General features: G+C 39.0%; 2 protein-coding genes across 8 annotated transcripts in view; both read left to right on the top strand.

The window, feature by feature from the left end:
• The window catches only part of iqgap1 (IQ motif containing GTPase activating protein 1), a 62,319-nt gene extending 61,407 nt beyond the window's left edge, over positions 1-912 (top strand). Inside the window, exons 36-37 of the mRNA XM_038308484.1 lie at positions 32-140; positions 336-912. Of these exons, the coding sequence (XP_038164412.1) occupies positions 32-140; positions 336-449 (223 nt within the window). The 3' untranslated portion in view covers positions 450-912. The remainder of the gene's footprint in view (positions 1-31; positions 141-335) is intronic.
• A 2,769-nt stretch (positions 913-3,681) lies between these two features.
• crtc3 (CREB regulated transcription coactivator 3) overlaps positions 3,682-16,711 on the top strand; it is a 59,427-nt gene continuing 46,397 nt past the window's right edge. For 3 of the 7 annotated variants that reach the window (XM_038308472.1, XM_038308471.1, XM_038308468.1), the window contains exon 1: positions 3,684-4,849. In XM_038308472.1, the coding sequence (XP_038164400.1) occupies positions 4,718-4,849 (132 nt within the window). In that variant the 5' untranslated portion in view covers positions 3,684-4,717. Of the gene's footprint in view, positions 4,850-16,711 lie in introns of all 7 variants that reach the window. The other 4 variants (XM_038308473.1, XM_038308470.1, XM_038308474.1 and 1 more) reach the window with 3 other exon arrangements.

Here is a 16,711-nt window from a genome sequence, read left to right as displayed (position 1 = left end):
AGTTCTGACTGAATCTGTTTTCCTGGTACAGGTACAAGAATGCTATTTTTGAGATCTCTCCTTCGGAGACTGTTGGTGTGTTTGACGTGAAGGCCAAGTTCATGGGCGTGCACTTGGAGACGTTACCGATAGAATATCAGGTAAATATCATCCATGTAGGTGGAGCTGTGAGAATCCGGTTGTCTAATTGGTATTTTGTACCAATTAGGCATTTTGTAAACATTCGATGTCTTTGTTGAAGAAAACTTTCAAACTTTGTATGGGGAAAAAAAAGAAAATTTTATCAGTAAGCTTAATCTTTTGCTCATCTCTCTCTCACTCGTCATGTCTCCCAGGACCTCCTCCAGCTGCAGTATGAAGGCGTGGCGGTGATGAAGCTCTTCGACAAGGCCACCGTAAACGTCAACCTGCTCATCTTCTTGCTCAACAAGAAATTTTATGGAAAATGAAAAAAAAAAATGAGAAGAGCAAAGAGCTACAGACACTGAAACGAAACAACCGAACCCAAGGGCTGCTTTAAAGCCCCTTCTCTACTTCACCTCTCATTTCTGCCTATGCAAATTCCTGTGCATTATTTTTTATATCAGGTTTATCTCCACATCTGCTCTTATGTCCATTTTTGTTCCATGCATCTCATTGGATAGCTGCAGCAAGTGAGATTTGTATGTTTTTTTTTTTTTGCTTGTATTATTCTGAAAATTTTGTGCATGGGGATTATTTTAAAGATCCTTCTATGTAAAGACACTTTGTTTCCTTGTCAGCTTTCGGATTACCATATGATATATAGAGATCTAAGCATCAGTAGTAAAGTACTTAGCAGCATGTTAAAGTCCAGGCGTTTACCTGTTCTGATCTCATGCCTCTGTTGCTCCTAAGAGAGATTTACAATAAAAACAGATTTTTCTTTTTTGAGGGGGTAAATTGGACTGTTTACTTTGCTGTGCAATTTAAACTTTTGAGGAAATTATTCTTTTGCATTTGATTTTTTTATATATATATAAGACTTTCACCCATTATCTAAACTTTCAATATTTTTTTTTTTTTTGCTGTTCTGTTTGATTGTTCCCTTTTTTGGGGGGGGGAATGGACTATGGACATGACAAATTAACATATGCTCCTTTAATCCAGCCTATATTGGCACTAATCTGACCTCTTAGTCATAGGGCTCGTAGTATATATAATATATATATATATATATATATATATATATATATATATATATATATATATATATATATTTGAATATTTATCCACTTTAGCCCATTTATCTTCTACAATCAAAATGGGTCTATGATTGCTGCAATGAGGACATGTCTGCTGATTTTGCAAAGACTCTGTTGTATCTTGAACGGAACTTTAATTTCTTTTCAAACATCTTCAAAATGCATCAAATTTGTCTTTATTTATATTTTATATGTTGTCAGTTTCTAATGAACGATAGCTTATGTTTGCAAAGCCTGAGACGGATGTCCTGCATGAGCTTAAGGATGTGCAGTATTACATTAATTAAGGGGTGGGTGGGGTTCCAGCAGATGGCGCAGTACTCCACAAAGTTTTTCCAAGCATTCAGATTCCTTTGGCCTGACTATGCTGACTTCATTATGTGGTTGTTCAGTTTTCAGCCTGTATAAAGTTACCAGAGGATGACGTGGATCTGAACAGTGTGGGATTATGTCCTGATGCATAGTCTGATGTGTACTCTACCTGTTTTAGAATAAAGCTCCTGCAGTGCAATGTGGTTGTTTGTGCTTGCTGCAGTTCAACAAGAAGTTATGTTTCACATTCTACACCAGGTGGGGTATTTAAGTCATATGGGACACGGGGGGCTTTAATGTCTTTGATGTTTCCTGGCTTAAACGTACCCTAAAATGGAATACATGTACAGTACCTTCATTTAAGAACTAACATAAACTTTTGTCTTTTAAATAGCTGCCTGCAGTGTGGATGCTGTGCTTTTTGACACCTATACCGTCACTGTCAATTTATAAAAAAAAAAAAATCCCAAACATCCGCAAGCTTTTTTTTAGAATTGGACTGTAATTATGTTTTCTTACAAAAGCTAGATTATTTTGACAATGTCAATGATTGAACAGCTTTTTTTTTTTTTTATGCTTTGCAGGTGGGGTAGTGGATCCAGTATCAATTTAAAAAAATTGGTGACACCATTAGCATTGATATAAATGTGCTTCAGAATAGAATATAATGGCTGTGGAGCTGAGGCTTTGCCAGCAGACAGAGCCCTCTTCCTCTGGTTCTTGCTTGTGGCGACAGATTGTTGCATTACTGTCAATAAATACATTTGGCACACCCTTGCTTAAAATGAGAATGAGAAGGTTTTCCTTGTTTCAACCTCAGACATTTCATTGCTGCTGAAGTGTGAGATAGCAGAGAGATCTGGAAAGCTGAGGGAGGGAATTAGATTGGTAAACCCTTTAATCAGGTTCCCAAACATTTTGAAATCAATCATGTCAATGAAAAGAAAATAATCTACAATTGGAGGTACATTTACAACAACTCTAACAATACTCAACTGCAGCTGTTAAGCAATTTTGCCTTAAAAGGAGACTATCAGAGGCTAAATAAAGTTTACAAAACACCTAATATGTCATCAGAGGACCTATAAAAGTCTGCTGTTTTTCTTAAGTGTGAGCGCATTTCTACAGCACAAAAAAAGGAACTTAAATTCAGATTTCAGTGGAGGTGTGCACAGGGGAAATGTTTAACCTTTAAGAAATACAAGAAGGTTAGACTGAAGTATATCAGAGAGACTGGAGACTCATATCAAGCTTAATGGGATAATGTTCTTTTAACAGATGAGTCTACAACTGAAATGTTGATGGAGGACATGTTCTGGTGTCCAAACAGAGCTTTAGAGGACAAGAACCTCTGCCTGCTGTTAGACATGGATGTGGACGTTTCATGGCTTGGGGATGCTATGCCAGATCATTACCTTTCTAGCTCTCCATAAAATCCACCAAGACATTATTTGTTGTACCCAAAGGTGCTTAAAAAAATCCCATTAAATCCAGTGCAGAAATGGACTCAGCAATCCAATAACTCAACATGTAACATTTAATCAATCTGGATAAAAAAAAAAAAAAAAAAATCCTGGTCAGACCCCTGATTTTTGACCGAACGCAAAGCCTTGGTGTGTCTTAATCAGCTAAAATCAAAGATCTCACAGGTGAGAGTTACAAGTCCAAGCTTTCCTGTCATAAATGGAACAAGGTACTATGAAGCACTTCATAAAGGATGTGTTTCTTTTTAACTTAAGTAATAGTATTTAAAAGTGTAAACAAATCAGTATTTTGTTGATTAAAAAACAAAGTGTAGGCGTTGATATTTGAATAACATTTAATTAACTTAATATAAAATCTGCCCTAATTTCCTTTTGTGTATCTCTATGTTAATGCTTTATCTATTTTTATTTTTGAAGAGATAAGAGCAAATAACTCAACAAGGGTTTAACAGGACAGGAACTGGAAAGAGTATAAAGTGATAAAATTAAGATAAAGCTTTTTCTTTTTTCTGCCATTTCACGGATTAAAAATATTTTATTTCCATGCCTAAAGATCAGGCTGAAAACAGGAAAAAAACAAAAAAACAATCTTGTGATCCAACCGTGAAATGGTTAATAATCCAAGATACTATCGGCTGGGTAACTTTGTCTCCCTCGCGTGGCCACCGGCAGTACTGACTATGTTTAACAAGGTAATGTTTTTCTCGCAGGCAGCAGCAGCAGCAGTAGTATTGGGAATAACAAGCCTGTGGATCTCACCGCCGTTCCTGGCTCCGTCATTCCTGGACTCTTTAGCTAAAGGAAATCTGCGGACTTTTCTGAAATTATAAAGAACTAAATTCTGGTAGTGGGGAGGAAAAAAACAAAAAAACGAGCCTGTCCCTCAGAGCTGCTTTATCTTCATGGAGTCGTCGGACTGGAGTTTGTCTCAGATCTCCGCGCTGTCCGTGGATTAACTCGGTACTCGCCTCTTCTCCGGAGACCTCAGATATATCTATCCAACTATCAGCGTGGACTGTTTCGCTCAGTTGGGGGCTGGTTGCTCTCATTTGGGGGGGATAAAGTAGAAATTCAATGAATGCGGGACCAACGGACACTTGTTGAAACATTGTTTACGCTTTGCTGTTTGTCTCAACATTTAGCTGACGGCGTTATTAACTCCAGTTTCCTTTTAGCACACAGGATACGACAAAGGGATAAATTGTAAACAATTAAAGAGATGGTCCGACCAGCAGCTTAGCTAACAGGTTAGCTGCCGCTGTTCGTTCATATGTTAGCAATAACATGCTAACATCATCTTAACGTTCAGACAATTAGTTTGTGGAAAAGCGCTAAAATGAAGTTACATACGCAGATAAGTTGCCGTCGGTGTTTCCTGTCTGTTCTCGAAACTACAGCGTGATTTTCAATCAACTAGAAAGGGAGTTTTAATCTATTCTGTTGTAAGTCATCGATTGACAACTTTTATGACAGCTTAACGTTAGCTTAGCCGCATTAGCCCGGAGAGCCGAACTAAATCAGTTTGCGGCAACCTGGTTCTGGCGCTCATGTGCGGAGGGTTTATTGGGACTCTAATGGATCTGCAGGGGCGTTCTCAGATAGGTCTTGGAAGATCATAAAGCTCCCACTCCATCTCTCCGGAACCGTCCTCCACTTTTGTTTCCCCTCGGTAAAGTTTGAAAAACTGCGGCCCGCACAATGTCCGGCTCCGCGGGCACAGGTGGCTCCAACCCCAGGAAGTTCAGCGAGAAGATCGCGCTGCACAACCAGAAGCAAGCTGAGGAGACCCGGGCCTTTGAGCAGCTGATGACCGACCTCAACGTATCCAGGGTAAATATACAAGCATTTTCATTTAGAACTGATCCTGTGAGCCCAGAGAGCAGCTGCTGCTCTAACAGATTTGGCTGAGATTTTGTGCTCTGAGGCCAACACGTGTAGCTTTGCAGAGTTTGAATTAATTGCAAAATGTAATGAAAATAAAATAAAAATCTACAGTTTTGCTTTTATGCGTGGAGCCTGATCCTGACACACAGGGTCCACTGTCCTGCACATTGGAGACGCCCCCTTCCAGAGGCGTAGCCAGAAAAGTTTTATAAGGGTGGCCAGGCAACAACCAGTGTACACTGAGGGGTGGCTGAAAGTAGATAGGCACCACAACCTCATTCATATTTTCTAAATAAAGACAGACTATACTTTCCTACAGCCTTTGCTAACAAATAGACAAATATATTCAAACATCCATGCTTTCTAGATAAAGCCGGGCGTATACTGTGCGAGTTTGGGGAGATTTTCCAGTCGTGGGAGAATCTTTAGATTGGGCCAACTTTCAGCCTGATTGTGTGTCTTGAAGTGTACAGGGATTACATTGATCAGCCTCTCACGACCACCTCCCCATCAGGAATCGTGAGGTTGCTTGATTTTCTGCCGACCGTCGTCATGCATCGCTCAGGGTGCATGTGCAAAGAAGGATCGTTTTTTTTATTCTTCCTCTCAGATGTAAACACAGAAGCATGGCAGGGGTTCGAGTGAAATGGAGTTTTTTCTGTAAAATTGACAGACCATAGTTGCCATGTCTTTGTTCAATTATGTCCTCGCCTTTTCTTCTCAGGTTTTCAGCACAAAATTGCTCAAATTGCCAAGGCAGCGTTTCACTCTAATGAGCTTCATATTCCTCTTCTACTCGTTTAGTTTCCGGATAGACGAGTTAGAGTGGCGCCATCTCACTGTGGAGCTGAGTCCGACGAGGTTTTTAGGCGTACAGTGTGAGCAGGTATATCGCATTGGAGCATCGGGCCGGACATAAATCGTTAGCTGTGAACTTGCGAAACCCTGCAGTTAGTCGTAGAGTGTGGGCAGTAGCTGCGTGCAACGATTGAAAGAAATCGCACAGTATATGCCCATCTTAAAAAGTATAGTGGACAAAATTCTTTCAGGTTTGAGTTTTGGGTGAACATTTTTTCCATTGTCATTACTTACCTACTTTTATCAGAAATCATTCTGCATAAAATTGACATTAACAAGTACTAATATCTACATAAAATTATTATTGATTAAGTTTTAATAAAATCTTTATCTATCTATGGTTTCAGTGAAGAGTCCTATGTGACTTGCAGAGACGCATTATTTCTCTTTACCCCATAAAACACAAAATCTATTTCTGAAAAGAGCAGGAATTCTGTACTTATCATCTTTAATGTTAGTATATTGATGTCCATAATATACCACAGTGTTTTTGTTGTCAAGCAAGTGTTAATGTATGAAAAATTTAAATATTTCTAATCATCCACTTGAGAGTATTACTGTTGCCACCATCCGTATTAGAGGGAAATAAATGGTAGGGGTGGCCAATGATTGGCTAAGGGTGGCCATGGCCACCCATGGCCCCCATCTACACTATATTGCCAAAAGTATTTGCTCACCTGCCTTGACTCACATATGAGCTTAAGTGACATCCCGTTCCTAATCCATAGGGTTCAATATGACGTCGGTCCACCCTTTGCAGCTAGAACAGCTTCAACTCTTCTGGGAAGGCTGTCCACAAGGTTTAGGAGTGTGTTTATGGGAATTTTTGACCATTCTTCCAGAAGCGCATTTGTGAGGTCGCACACTGATGTTGGACGAGAAGGCCTGGCTCTCAGTCTCCGCTCTAATTCATCCCAAAGGTGTTCTATCGGGTTGAGGTCAGGACTCTGTGCAGGCCAGTCAAGTTCATCCACACCAGACTCTGTCATCCATGTCTTTATGGACCTTGCTTTGTGCACTGGTGCACAGTCATGTTGGAAGAGGAAGGGGCCAGCTCCAAACTGTTCCCACAAAGTTGGGAGCATGGAATTGTCCAAAATGTCTTGGTATGCTGAAGCATTCAGAGTTCCTTTCACTGGAACTAAGGGGCCAAGCCCAGCTCCTGAAAAACAACCTCACACCATAATCCCCCCTCCACCAAACTTTACACTTGGCACAATGCAGTCAGACAAGTACCGTTCTCCTGGCAACCGCCAAACCCAGACCCGTCCATCAGATTGCCAGATGGAGAAGCGCGATTCGTCACTCCAGAGAACGCGTCTCCACTGCTCTAGAGTCCAGTGGCGGCGTGCTTTACACCACCGCATCCGACGCTTTGCATTGCACTTGGTGATGTATGGCTTGGATGCAGCTGCTCGACCATGGAAACCCATTCCATGAAGCTCTCTGCGCACTGTTCTTGAGCTAATCTGAAGGCCACATGAAGTTTGGAGGTCTGTAGTGATTGACTCTGCAGAAAGTTGGCGACCTCTTCGCACTATGCGCGTCAGCATCCGCTGACCCCGCTCCGTCAGTTTACGTGGCCTACCACTTCGTGGCTGAGTTGCTGTCGTTCCCAAACACTTCCATTTTCTTATAATACAGCTGACAGTTGACTGTGGAATATTTAGGAGCGAGGAAATTTCACGACTGGATTTGTTGCACAGGTGGCATCCTATCACAGTTCCACGCTGGAATTCACTGAGCTCCTGAGAGCGACCCATTCTTTCACAAATGTTTGTAAAAACAGTCTGCATGCCTAGGTGCTTGAATTTATACACCTGTGGCCATGGAAGTGATTGGAACACCTGATTCCAATAATTTGGATGGGTGAGCAAATACTTTTGGCAATATAGTGTATCTCCGTCCCTGCACGCTTCCTCCAACACGCCTCATTCAAACGGCTGAATTACCTAATTTGCCTGTCATTAAGTCCTGCTGAATCCCATTAATGAACCTTTCATTTAGATCAGGAAACACAGAACCAGCGGAGTTTGAGAATACATATTATATATGCAGCTCTATAGATTAACTGATTAAGCAAATGAAGAGTTCAAAACCTCTGCAGCAGTGTCCCAAAAGTGCAGAAGATTCATTGATTGGATAAAATTGATTGTAAAAAATGAGAGATTTTTTTCTTTTCATGGTAGAAGTGATCAATTGTAGTGCTCAGACGACAAGGAAAACAGAAAAAAATCAAAATGACAGTGAAAGCTGCAGAAAAGTATCTTGAAGTTAGAAATTTAAACTGGGAAATGATTGAAAGCATGATGGGAAAACCAATAGGACCATCAAAAACTGGCAGAGTGAAGATAACTTAAAGATAAATTAAAAATTATGAGAGCAAATGTGATTAAGTATTTATTATGTTGGGTTAAGTTAGACAGTTCGGAAAAATATTATTTTATTTATAAATTTTTTCTGGGGGTGAGTCTTGTTTCCTTGTTTAACTCCTTATCATTTGGTGGCAGTAATGCACTTTTAACTAGTCTGTAAATCAAACAATTTGGAACTAATAAGCTATTACTGCTTTACTGGCACTGATACAGCAACCAGTACAATAGAATCCCATGCAAACGGCGCTGTGTATGAATATTTGGTAATAGGCTAAGAATTAAAAAGCTTCATTCATTATTTTATTTGCTTTTCATACAATAGACACAATGGCTAAATAAGTCATAACTTCTAGGAGGCTGTAGTTTTTATAAAATCTCTCCATGACAGGAGACGGCACTTGTCTTGATGTTTCAGTTTGGAAGGTGTGATGGACATTTTTTTAACAGTCAGTGGACCATAATAAAGATCAATGAATATGATTAGTGATAATAAAAAAAGAACATCCCTGTGGTTTCTCCTCTATGAATCCAGTATAACTGAATTGTTCTGCACATCCTCTCTGGATGTTGTTGGTTTTTTTCTTGGGCGGCTTTTCTTTTGAAAAATAAAATGCAATGGTTCTTTTTCTTTTTGTGGATCTCCTATGGGTTTGAGAGGCAAACGTAAAAGCTTTGAGAATTAAAATACTTGTGTTGGTTTAATTAGTCCTAAATTCCAACGGGAGATTATTAAACTAGACTGAGCAATAATTATTTAACTTGGAACAAAACATGGACTAAAACTGGGACTAAACAAGGCACCAGGTAAAGAGAAAAACCATTTGATGTGATCCTACACTCAGTCTCTGTATCAATAATTTAAGCTAGCTGCTGTATTTTTTTATTCATATTTACTCAAGTACTCGATTGCTTAAAATCTTCAATAACTTACAAAGAGAATTATCCTTGTCCAGATTAGATAAGATAAAAATTAAAATGACATATCTCAAAACAACTGTCTTTTTAAAATATCTGGCACAGTGAATAGGTGGGAATACAGACTGGATGAACCTGCCTTGTCCTACTGTGTTAGCACTAAGGTTGTATTAAAAACGCGGACTGGATTTTGATCACCATGATGTTTATACATAAATAAGTGGAACAGAGTTTTAATGTGTGTCATTTTTTAGTGTGAGTGTGTGAAGACCCTTCGATGGGTGAGTCTCACTCCCAAAGTGTGAGAGTTGACCGCCCTGCATGCTTTATCGGTTATTTCTACGTCCGTTTTAGTTATTAATGGTTTCTGAAAGTATTATGTATCTGTAGTGTTGTTATTAGGTAAATGTTAACTTATATTTTTCTGGTTCTCTTGTAGACGTTTGCAACTTAGAGTTTAAACATTTCTGGTTTTATTTTATCTTTATATATTTATGCAAACTGTTTTCTCACCGAACCACTTAATTGTAATTTTTTTGTTTATTCTCTCGGTATGTTTGATTACTCAGTAATTTGATAATTTGTAGTGTCTCAGCAGTAGTGTTGTATATGATGCAGCACATACATGTTAAAGAAGGGCTCCACAAATATTTGATTGGCCAGGAGTAAAGCTTTCAATAACACCTTTTCTTGATGTTTAAATCTAATTCCCTGCACCTTAATTTTAAAGATTTTACAACTTTTTAACTGTATTTAGTTTTCGCTTCTTTTTTTTTTTTTTTGCAAAACAGCTTTTTACTCTATATTAAATCTTTTATTTTTAAAATAATAGTAGGAGAAATGGAAGAAGCATCCCCTTTTCCCCACATCTCTGTTGCATAAATGTCATATAATATTATGATATGAGATTATGTTGTTAAATTTAATACGCTCTGTTATCATTATCTGCATAGTTAAATGAAACAAAACGTTATTGTATTTACAAAACTCTGGCCTTTTGAAACAAAGTCAGACATTCCGTTTCTCTGAATTATGCTGGAATAAAGCCCATAGAAGTATGTTAAAAAAAAATCTTTTTCATATGATGGCAAGATTTTGCTTAGGTTCAAACAAAATTATAAAAAAGTGTAGAAATAAAATGGTTTAATATTTAATTGACTTGTAGTCTTTTTATTCAGACTAATGGCTCCTTTACGTTATAACAGAATATGATGGTCTCATCTGTATTGCAGTATACAATGGAAACAGAGAATATTCTCCTCTGAAGCAAAAACATTCAGCTTTTACCTTTTCACACGCTAAACATTACAGTTACTTTTAAAAATGATAATAAATGGTTTCCAAATTATGACTTTGATACTTGAAAGCTAATGCTTTCAAGTATCAAGTAGCAAAGATACTTGAAAGCATTAACTAAGAAGGTATTTGAGATAAAAAGCCTTCCCCCACTATCAGGCACTAGCATTTTATTTATTTATTTGCATTTATTTAATCAGGGAGCCCCATAAAAATGAAAATCTCATACCCAAACTAGAACTGGCTGAGATAGTAGTCATAAAGCTATTTAATTATAAACAATAAAAACTCAAAATGAAACTGAGTAAAACTGATCGATCTACCGATAGAGCAGTGACTTTCCAGCTTTATGCATCCTTTATACCCTTAGAGTGATTATGGATTTTTATAAAGCACTGAAGCATTCTGAGGCCAAATGGTGACTTCAGCCTCATCGGTGCAAACAGACCAGCTAAAGGCAGTGTGCCCCCTCTTCCTGATCCTTAAGGGCCAGAGTTTTGCAGGTTTCAGATGAAATTGTGCTAAGACACCTAAATCCATAAATTTCCACTGCCTCAGTCTGATTGTGAACTGAACGGCCTCTCAAAGACCCACTCGTTAAATCTGGGGTGTGGAATCAAGAATACATAGTTTAGATTTGGGATTTTTCTATTTTTCTAGTCTATTCTAGTCCTGGTTGCATAATGAATGTGTCTTACCTGGGCTGTTTGGACAACATACAAACACTTGGTTCAGATACCAGTGGCCACTGAGCTGCAGCTCACTTATTAGGACAAAGTGATGATGGTGACAGAGAAGAGTGAGTGGATTTTGCAACCGATACCAGAAGATTTAAGCAAAGATATAGCAGTATGTATGCTGCATATTTTCGTAGGTTTGTTTAGTCTCTGTTTAATTGCTTTTTGTTTACTTTATCTTTTAGTTGTGACATTTCAGTTTAAACCATTGTCTAACTTATTGATTTTTCTGGTTCTTTAGCTGCCCTCTGAGAAACTCTCAGATAAAGGAATGCAGAGTTAGAAAAAAAAAATGTCTTTTTTGTTTACCCTGTAGATCCCCATAAATGAGGATTTAAAACTGAACCTGCCTTTATTATTTATCTGGTTATGGGCCAAAAGAATTTACACACCAATCTTGTTTTTGTTTCTTTGTGTTGTTTACATCTGTATTAGGGTGATAAACAAACTAAGCTTTGAAGCTTTCTTGATTACAGAAAACACAAGTTCACATATATTGATTATTAGTAAAATAGATGTGGATGTAGATTTTATCGTGGAAGCTGATCTAACAAACACTTATGAAATAAATCTTTTATCGTACTGATAAATGATTTTGATTGGTAGATCGTACAAAGAAGAAAACCAAACTAACTGGGTACATGTGTTGCTTTCAAACTGTACGGAATTTTCTGATTTGAATCTAAAAAGTAGTTTGAGCCTTTAATGTTTCAGTAATCATTGCAGTTTATTCATTTCCCTCTGATTGAGCTCTTGCATCCCAAGTGCCAGAGGTTAAAGGAATAGTACACCCAAAACATGATTAGCCTTCATTTTCTACTCACCCCCATGCTGAACAACACTCTGGAGTACTTTTTTGATATCTCAAATGCATCTGGAGATCTGGGAGGCTTCTTGCTGTCTGCTGACATTAAAATAATGGAGGTCTATGGTGCCCGAGACAGAAAGGTCCATAAAAGTCCACAAAAAACGTGTCAATATTCCTCCATACTGCTCGTCCAATGTATTCCAAGTGTCCTGAGTGGGTAGCATCCAGAATTTACTCGAAACGAAGTCATTTAGAATGTTTTTAGAGCATAAACAGTAGTGTATAGGATTTCCTGAAAGCGCGCACATGCGCGCTCCCGATGCTACGGAAGCCGGCAGACCAAACCAGCGCATTCAGCTCAGCAAAGAACTCATGCTCTTCCTCAACACTGAAGTCCTCAGACATTTTTCTTTCGTTGTTTCTTTCTTTGCACAGGTAAACAGCACATTTCTTCTACTACGCTTGCATTATCGGCAGAGCAGACGCTGAATGCGCACTTTCATCTGGCTTGGTCTGCCGGCTTCCGTAGCGTCATGAACGCGCCGGCGCGCGCTTTCAGGAAATCCTATACACTACTGTTTATGCTCTAAAACATTCTAAATGACTTCGTTTCGAGTAAATTCTGGATGCTACCCACTCAGGACACTTGGATTACATTGGACGAGCAGTATGGAGGAATATTGACACGTTTTTTGTGGACTTTTATGGACCTTTCTGTCTCGGTCACCATAGACCTCCATTATTTGAATGTCAGCAGACAGCAAGAAGCCTCCCAGATCTCCAGATGCATTTGAGATATCAAAAAAGTACTCCAGGGTGTTGTTTAGCATGGGGGTGAGTAGAAAATGAAGGCTAATCATGTTTTGGGTGTACTATTCCTTTAACAACCTGTGTACTCAGATGGGCTTTTATTTTCTAACTTTTAAAAGTATCTGCTCTAAAACATCTGTCTCAGATGTGTCATAATCTTATCCCAAAACCTGTTTGTAGATAATTAATTTGAATCCTTTGTAGTCTTGCATGGATCCATAGAAAAACATGCTGGACATTGGCCTCTGGGGGCCCATAGCTGAAGGCCATTGGTCAACAGAAAGTTGTCAGTTGACATATTAACATGTACTGACTGTTTAGTTTCCACACTGTAAATTAGCGCTGAACATTATATTGAATCTCACTCTGCATCATGATGCTTACGTGGACAAGTGGTGCCGTTCTGATGGAGTGCTCCAACCCTTAATAAACCTGGAACACTTAAGTGTTTAGGGCAATGTGATGTTTAAAAATAAAAACAAACAGTTATCAACACAAAATAATCTGTAGCCGTTTAAAGTGTTTTTTGTTGTTTTTTGTGTTCGGTTTTGCCAGTATAGCTCTGGGAATAGATGTCCCGGAGCTAGATGAAAGCCCAACCAATTTGCCTCCCAAAGCAGACCATTATTACTGTTGCCATAAGGTTCTGCTTGATGCTTGTATGTTAAACTCTATCGAAAGTTATTTTGTGAGTAAAATCAAATCCGAGACGGAAAGGAAGGTGAGGAAAAAAGAGTGGATAAGTAATAAGGGGAGAGAGGAAGAGATACACAGGAAGGAGTGCAAGAAAACAGAGAAAATAAAACAAAATGGCAAAAATAAAAGCAGAAGAAATACAATAACTCCTAGAAGTTTGCTTCCACACCCGTATAGGAGGAGAGGGCAGGAAAACAGAGGACATAACGACAGCAAAAAACAGACAACCAAATTAAACATCAAAAAAGCTTCCAGAGCAGAACATATCTCTTAGATATCCATGTTTTTGGAAAGAAAAACTTATGGTGATCACAGTATTATTCATGGTGTTATATATCTGTAGCTGCAGCTTAGTATTTAGTAGTGTTGCGCGATACCATTTTGTAGCCCCGATACCTGGCTGTGCAGTATTGGCCGATACCGATACTCTCTGTTTAAAAGTGAGGTGTGTGTGTGTACATATGAAGAACGGCATACTACTTGGATGTAAAATAATTGCCATCATTGTTTTTTCAATCTGCTGCCTACCTTTGTGGAGCAGGAAAAAGACAAAGTGATCCAGTAGAACTTTTCATTGCCTACCTGGAATGGGTGACAATAGTTGAATAAATTTTTTGCTCTCAAAATGGTATCGGTGCGCTATTTGTTGGTACTCGCCGATACCACCATTTTAGTGTTGGATCGGTGCCCCGCCCAATACTAGTATCGGTACTACTCTAGTATTTTAGTATTAGTGTATATCCATGAAAACCCGGACCTTACTCTCGTGGTATTTATGCATGGGCATGCTTGGGTATAAAGGATTTACAACATTTCTTTCGATTGAAAATATGCTTAACAGCAGCTGTGGGTGGCCCCGGACTTGCCCTACAGGGCCCAGGACAGAAAAAGAGGCGACCCCTTCCCAGATATCCAAAAGCACCCCAGATCACTGACTGCAGAAGGAGTGCAGGCGTAGGGATGGCCACACCCACCAGAGAAGGACAGACAAGACCACCCCAAGTCCAACTGGACACCTTAAGGGCCCAGTCCTTAAGGTGTCCAGCAGCGAGCCCAAGGGCTCCACCGGTGGCCGGTCTCAACCAAGGTGGACCCGGATGAGAGCTGAGGGGTGTGAGACCAGGGGGGTGCACCAGCACCCTGTGGTTACTCCAAGGGGCAGGCAGGCAGCTTGAGCTGGGGCTGGGATTGGGGGGGCTGGGATCGGGGGCCACCAAAGGGAGGAGGGCAGCAGCGTAGTCCAGGTCCAGCACCAAACACCGCCCCAGACCAACCTCCACCACAAGCTGTGGTGTGGTGCATCCCCAGCCAAGCCATGACCAACCTCCAGGGCCCAGTCCCATCCACAGGTGGAGGGGAGAGAACAGGTGGAAAAGACCCCATGCAAGCCCCCTTCCTGCTCGGATTTAGTGTTGTTGCCGGTTTGGTTTTCACAAATTTAATTGCTCTAAAAACAGTTTAAACAGTTTTTAGAGCATTTTTTCTGTTTTAACTTGTAGATAGAAGCGTTTTGTACTGAAGGGAACGTTCTGTGACATAAAAAGTATTGTCCTTGTTCCAAAGAACAGTTTAAACATGGACACCAACCCTGAAGCTTGTACTTATGTGGTGAAACCTGCGAGTTATTGAGTCTATATGCATTTGCATATTTGAGTTTTTTTTTTCTTACACCTTCTGCATCATTATCTTTGTCTGCGGTGCTTTTTGAGAAAAAGGTAAAAGAGAAATTTGTCTTTTGATTGCATTAAAAAAAAATCTGTTAGTTTCCTAAAAAGTTTAGATGTGCATTAGAACCAAACAACCTTGAAGTGTTACTTCTCAAATTTACTGCATTGCTTTCTCTATCAGCATCCAGTCTTCTTATCATTCCAAAACTCCACATGTCAAACTCATTGCCTTCATAATGTTTCTTTCTGTTTTCGATTGTTTCTCTTCATACAAATCTGCAAACTGCACAACAAATGTAAAAACATTATGTGTTTATATAAATAGTTTGTCTTGGTCCTCACTTCTCACATTATTTTGTCAGTATGTTGTGCTGCAGGGACAGGATTCAATGGACAGACACAAATGATGTGGTTTTGAGTTGCCGCTGAATGCATAGTGTGAACTGTTGGTGACCTCAGTGAGAAAGTAAAGCCGGTCAGGGCACAGCACAGGGATTAGAACTCGATGGTTTAATATTTACACCAGTAACCAAATGATTTAGTAAACCATCCACAGTGTCTGGATTCACAGACAGTTCCAGGTCTTCCATTGGTTTCTTTTGCAGCAGGTAGTTTGCATTCTATTAAACAACTTATATGTTATGTTGGATATTTTCTAATAGAAAAACATAATTATTAATGAGTGGCATCAGATACATATAGGTTTTAGATGCTGTTTGTGCAGAAGAGGGATTATTTTGTATCTGATTCTGGCTGCTCACAGCTGGAAGAGACAGTTTTAAGGCTGAACATAGAAACTAAAAGATTAATTTAGCGTTTCCTTTCATTGTGATCTGAATTTGTGATTTGCAGTACAAATGTGTAAATAAAAAAGTTAAATTGCTGTAAAATGTAAATCTGACTGATCTTTAAATATTTTGTGTTTAATTCACACACCTTTAAAATGAAAGGTATTTATTTAGTTGGTTGCTTGGTTATGGTAGTATTTCAACACTATTTGAGTACTGGGGGTGTGTTGATACAGGACTTTGCTGCCTTGATAGCTGTGTGACAGGAGGTATAGGCTGTTTTTGCCATGGTCTGCGTCTTCCAAGGATGCCGTCTCCCTGGACTGGATCGTTTGAAGCGTGTGAAAATAAGGAGCCCGGAAGAGTTTTGGCCGTGAATTCAAACAGGTCTAGCCTACCGTTGGCTTTCACAAAGCAGGAAAATAATGAAAACAGAACTTTTCAAAACTGTTTCTTTTTAATATTTTTTCTTTTTTTTTATTGTAAAGTGAACAAAACTACACTCATGTGAATAAATAGTGGAATAAAAGTGACAACCACCGAGAGCATGAACAAATAAAAGCCAATGTAATGATAAAAACCTTAGTCAGTAAAATAACATTCTGCTGTCATTTTATTTTGCACATCTCTAATGTCTAATCTATTACTGTAAAAATGTCCACAGCTGTATATTGGTTATTTATTCTCCAGGTGCACAGTTTTATATTGTTAAAACACATTACAGTACAGTATTTCATTGTTTATATTTTAGCTCTTCCCTATTATGTCATTCTTAAACATTTTCCTAAGGTCCACATTTGTGTGAGTATCTTTTTTTCAATATTCTTTTATTTCCCCATTGGAGCGGAATAAAGAGAT

Source organism: Cyprinodon tularosa, unplaced genomic scaffold, assembly GCF_016077235.1.
Source record: "Cyprinodon tularosa strain WSP-4 unplaced genomic scaffold, ASM1607723v1 ctg638, whole genome shotgun sequence".
Taxonomy (NCBI): Eukaryota; Metazoa; Chordata; class Actinopteri; order Cyprinodontiformes; family Cyprinodontidae; genus Cyprinodon; species Cyprinodon tularosa.
Note: the sequence above shows the minus strand (reverse complement) of the source record. Positions and strands in the feature narration are given on the sequence as shown.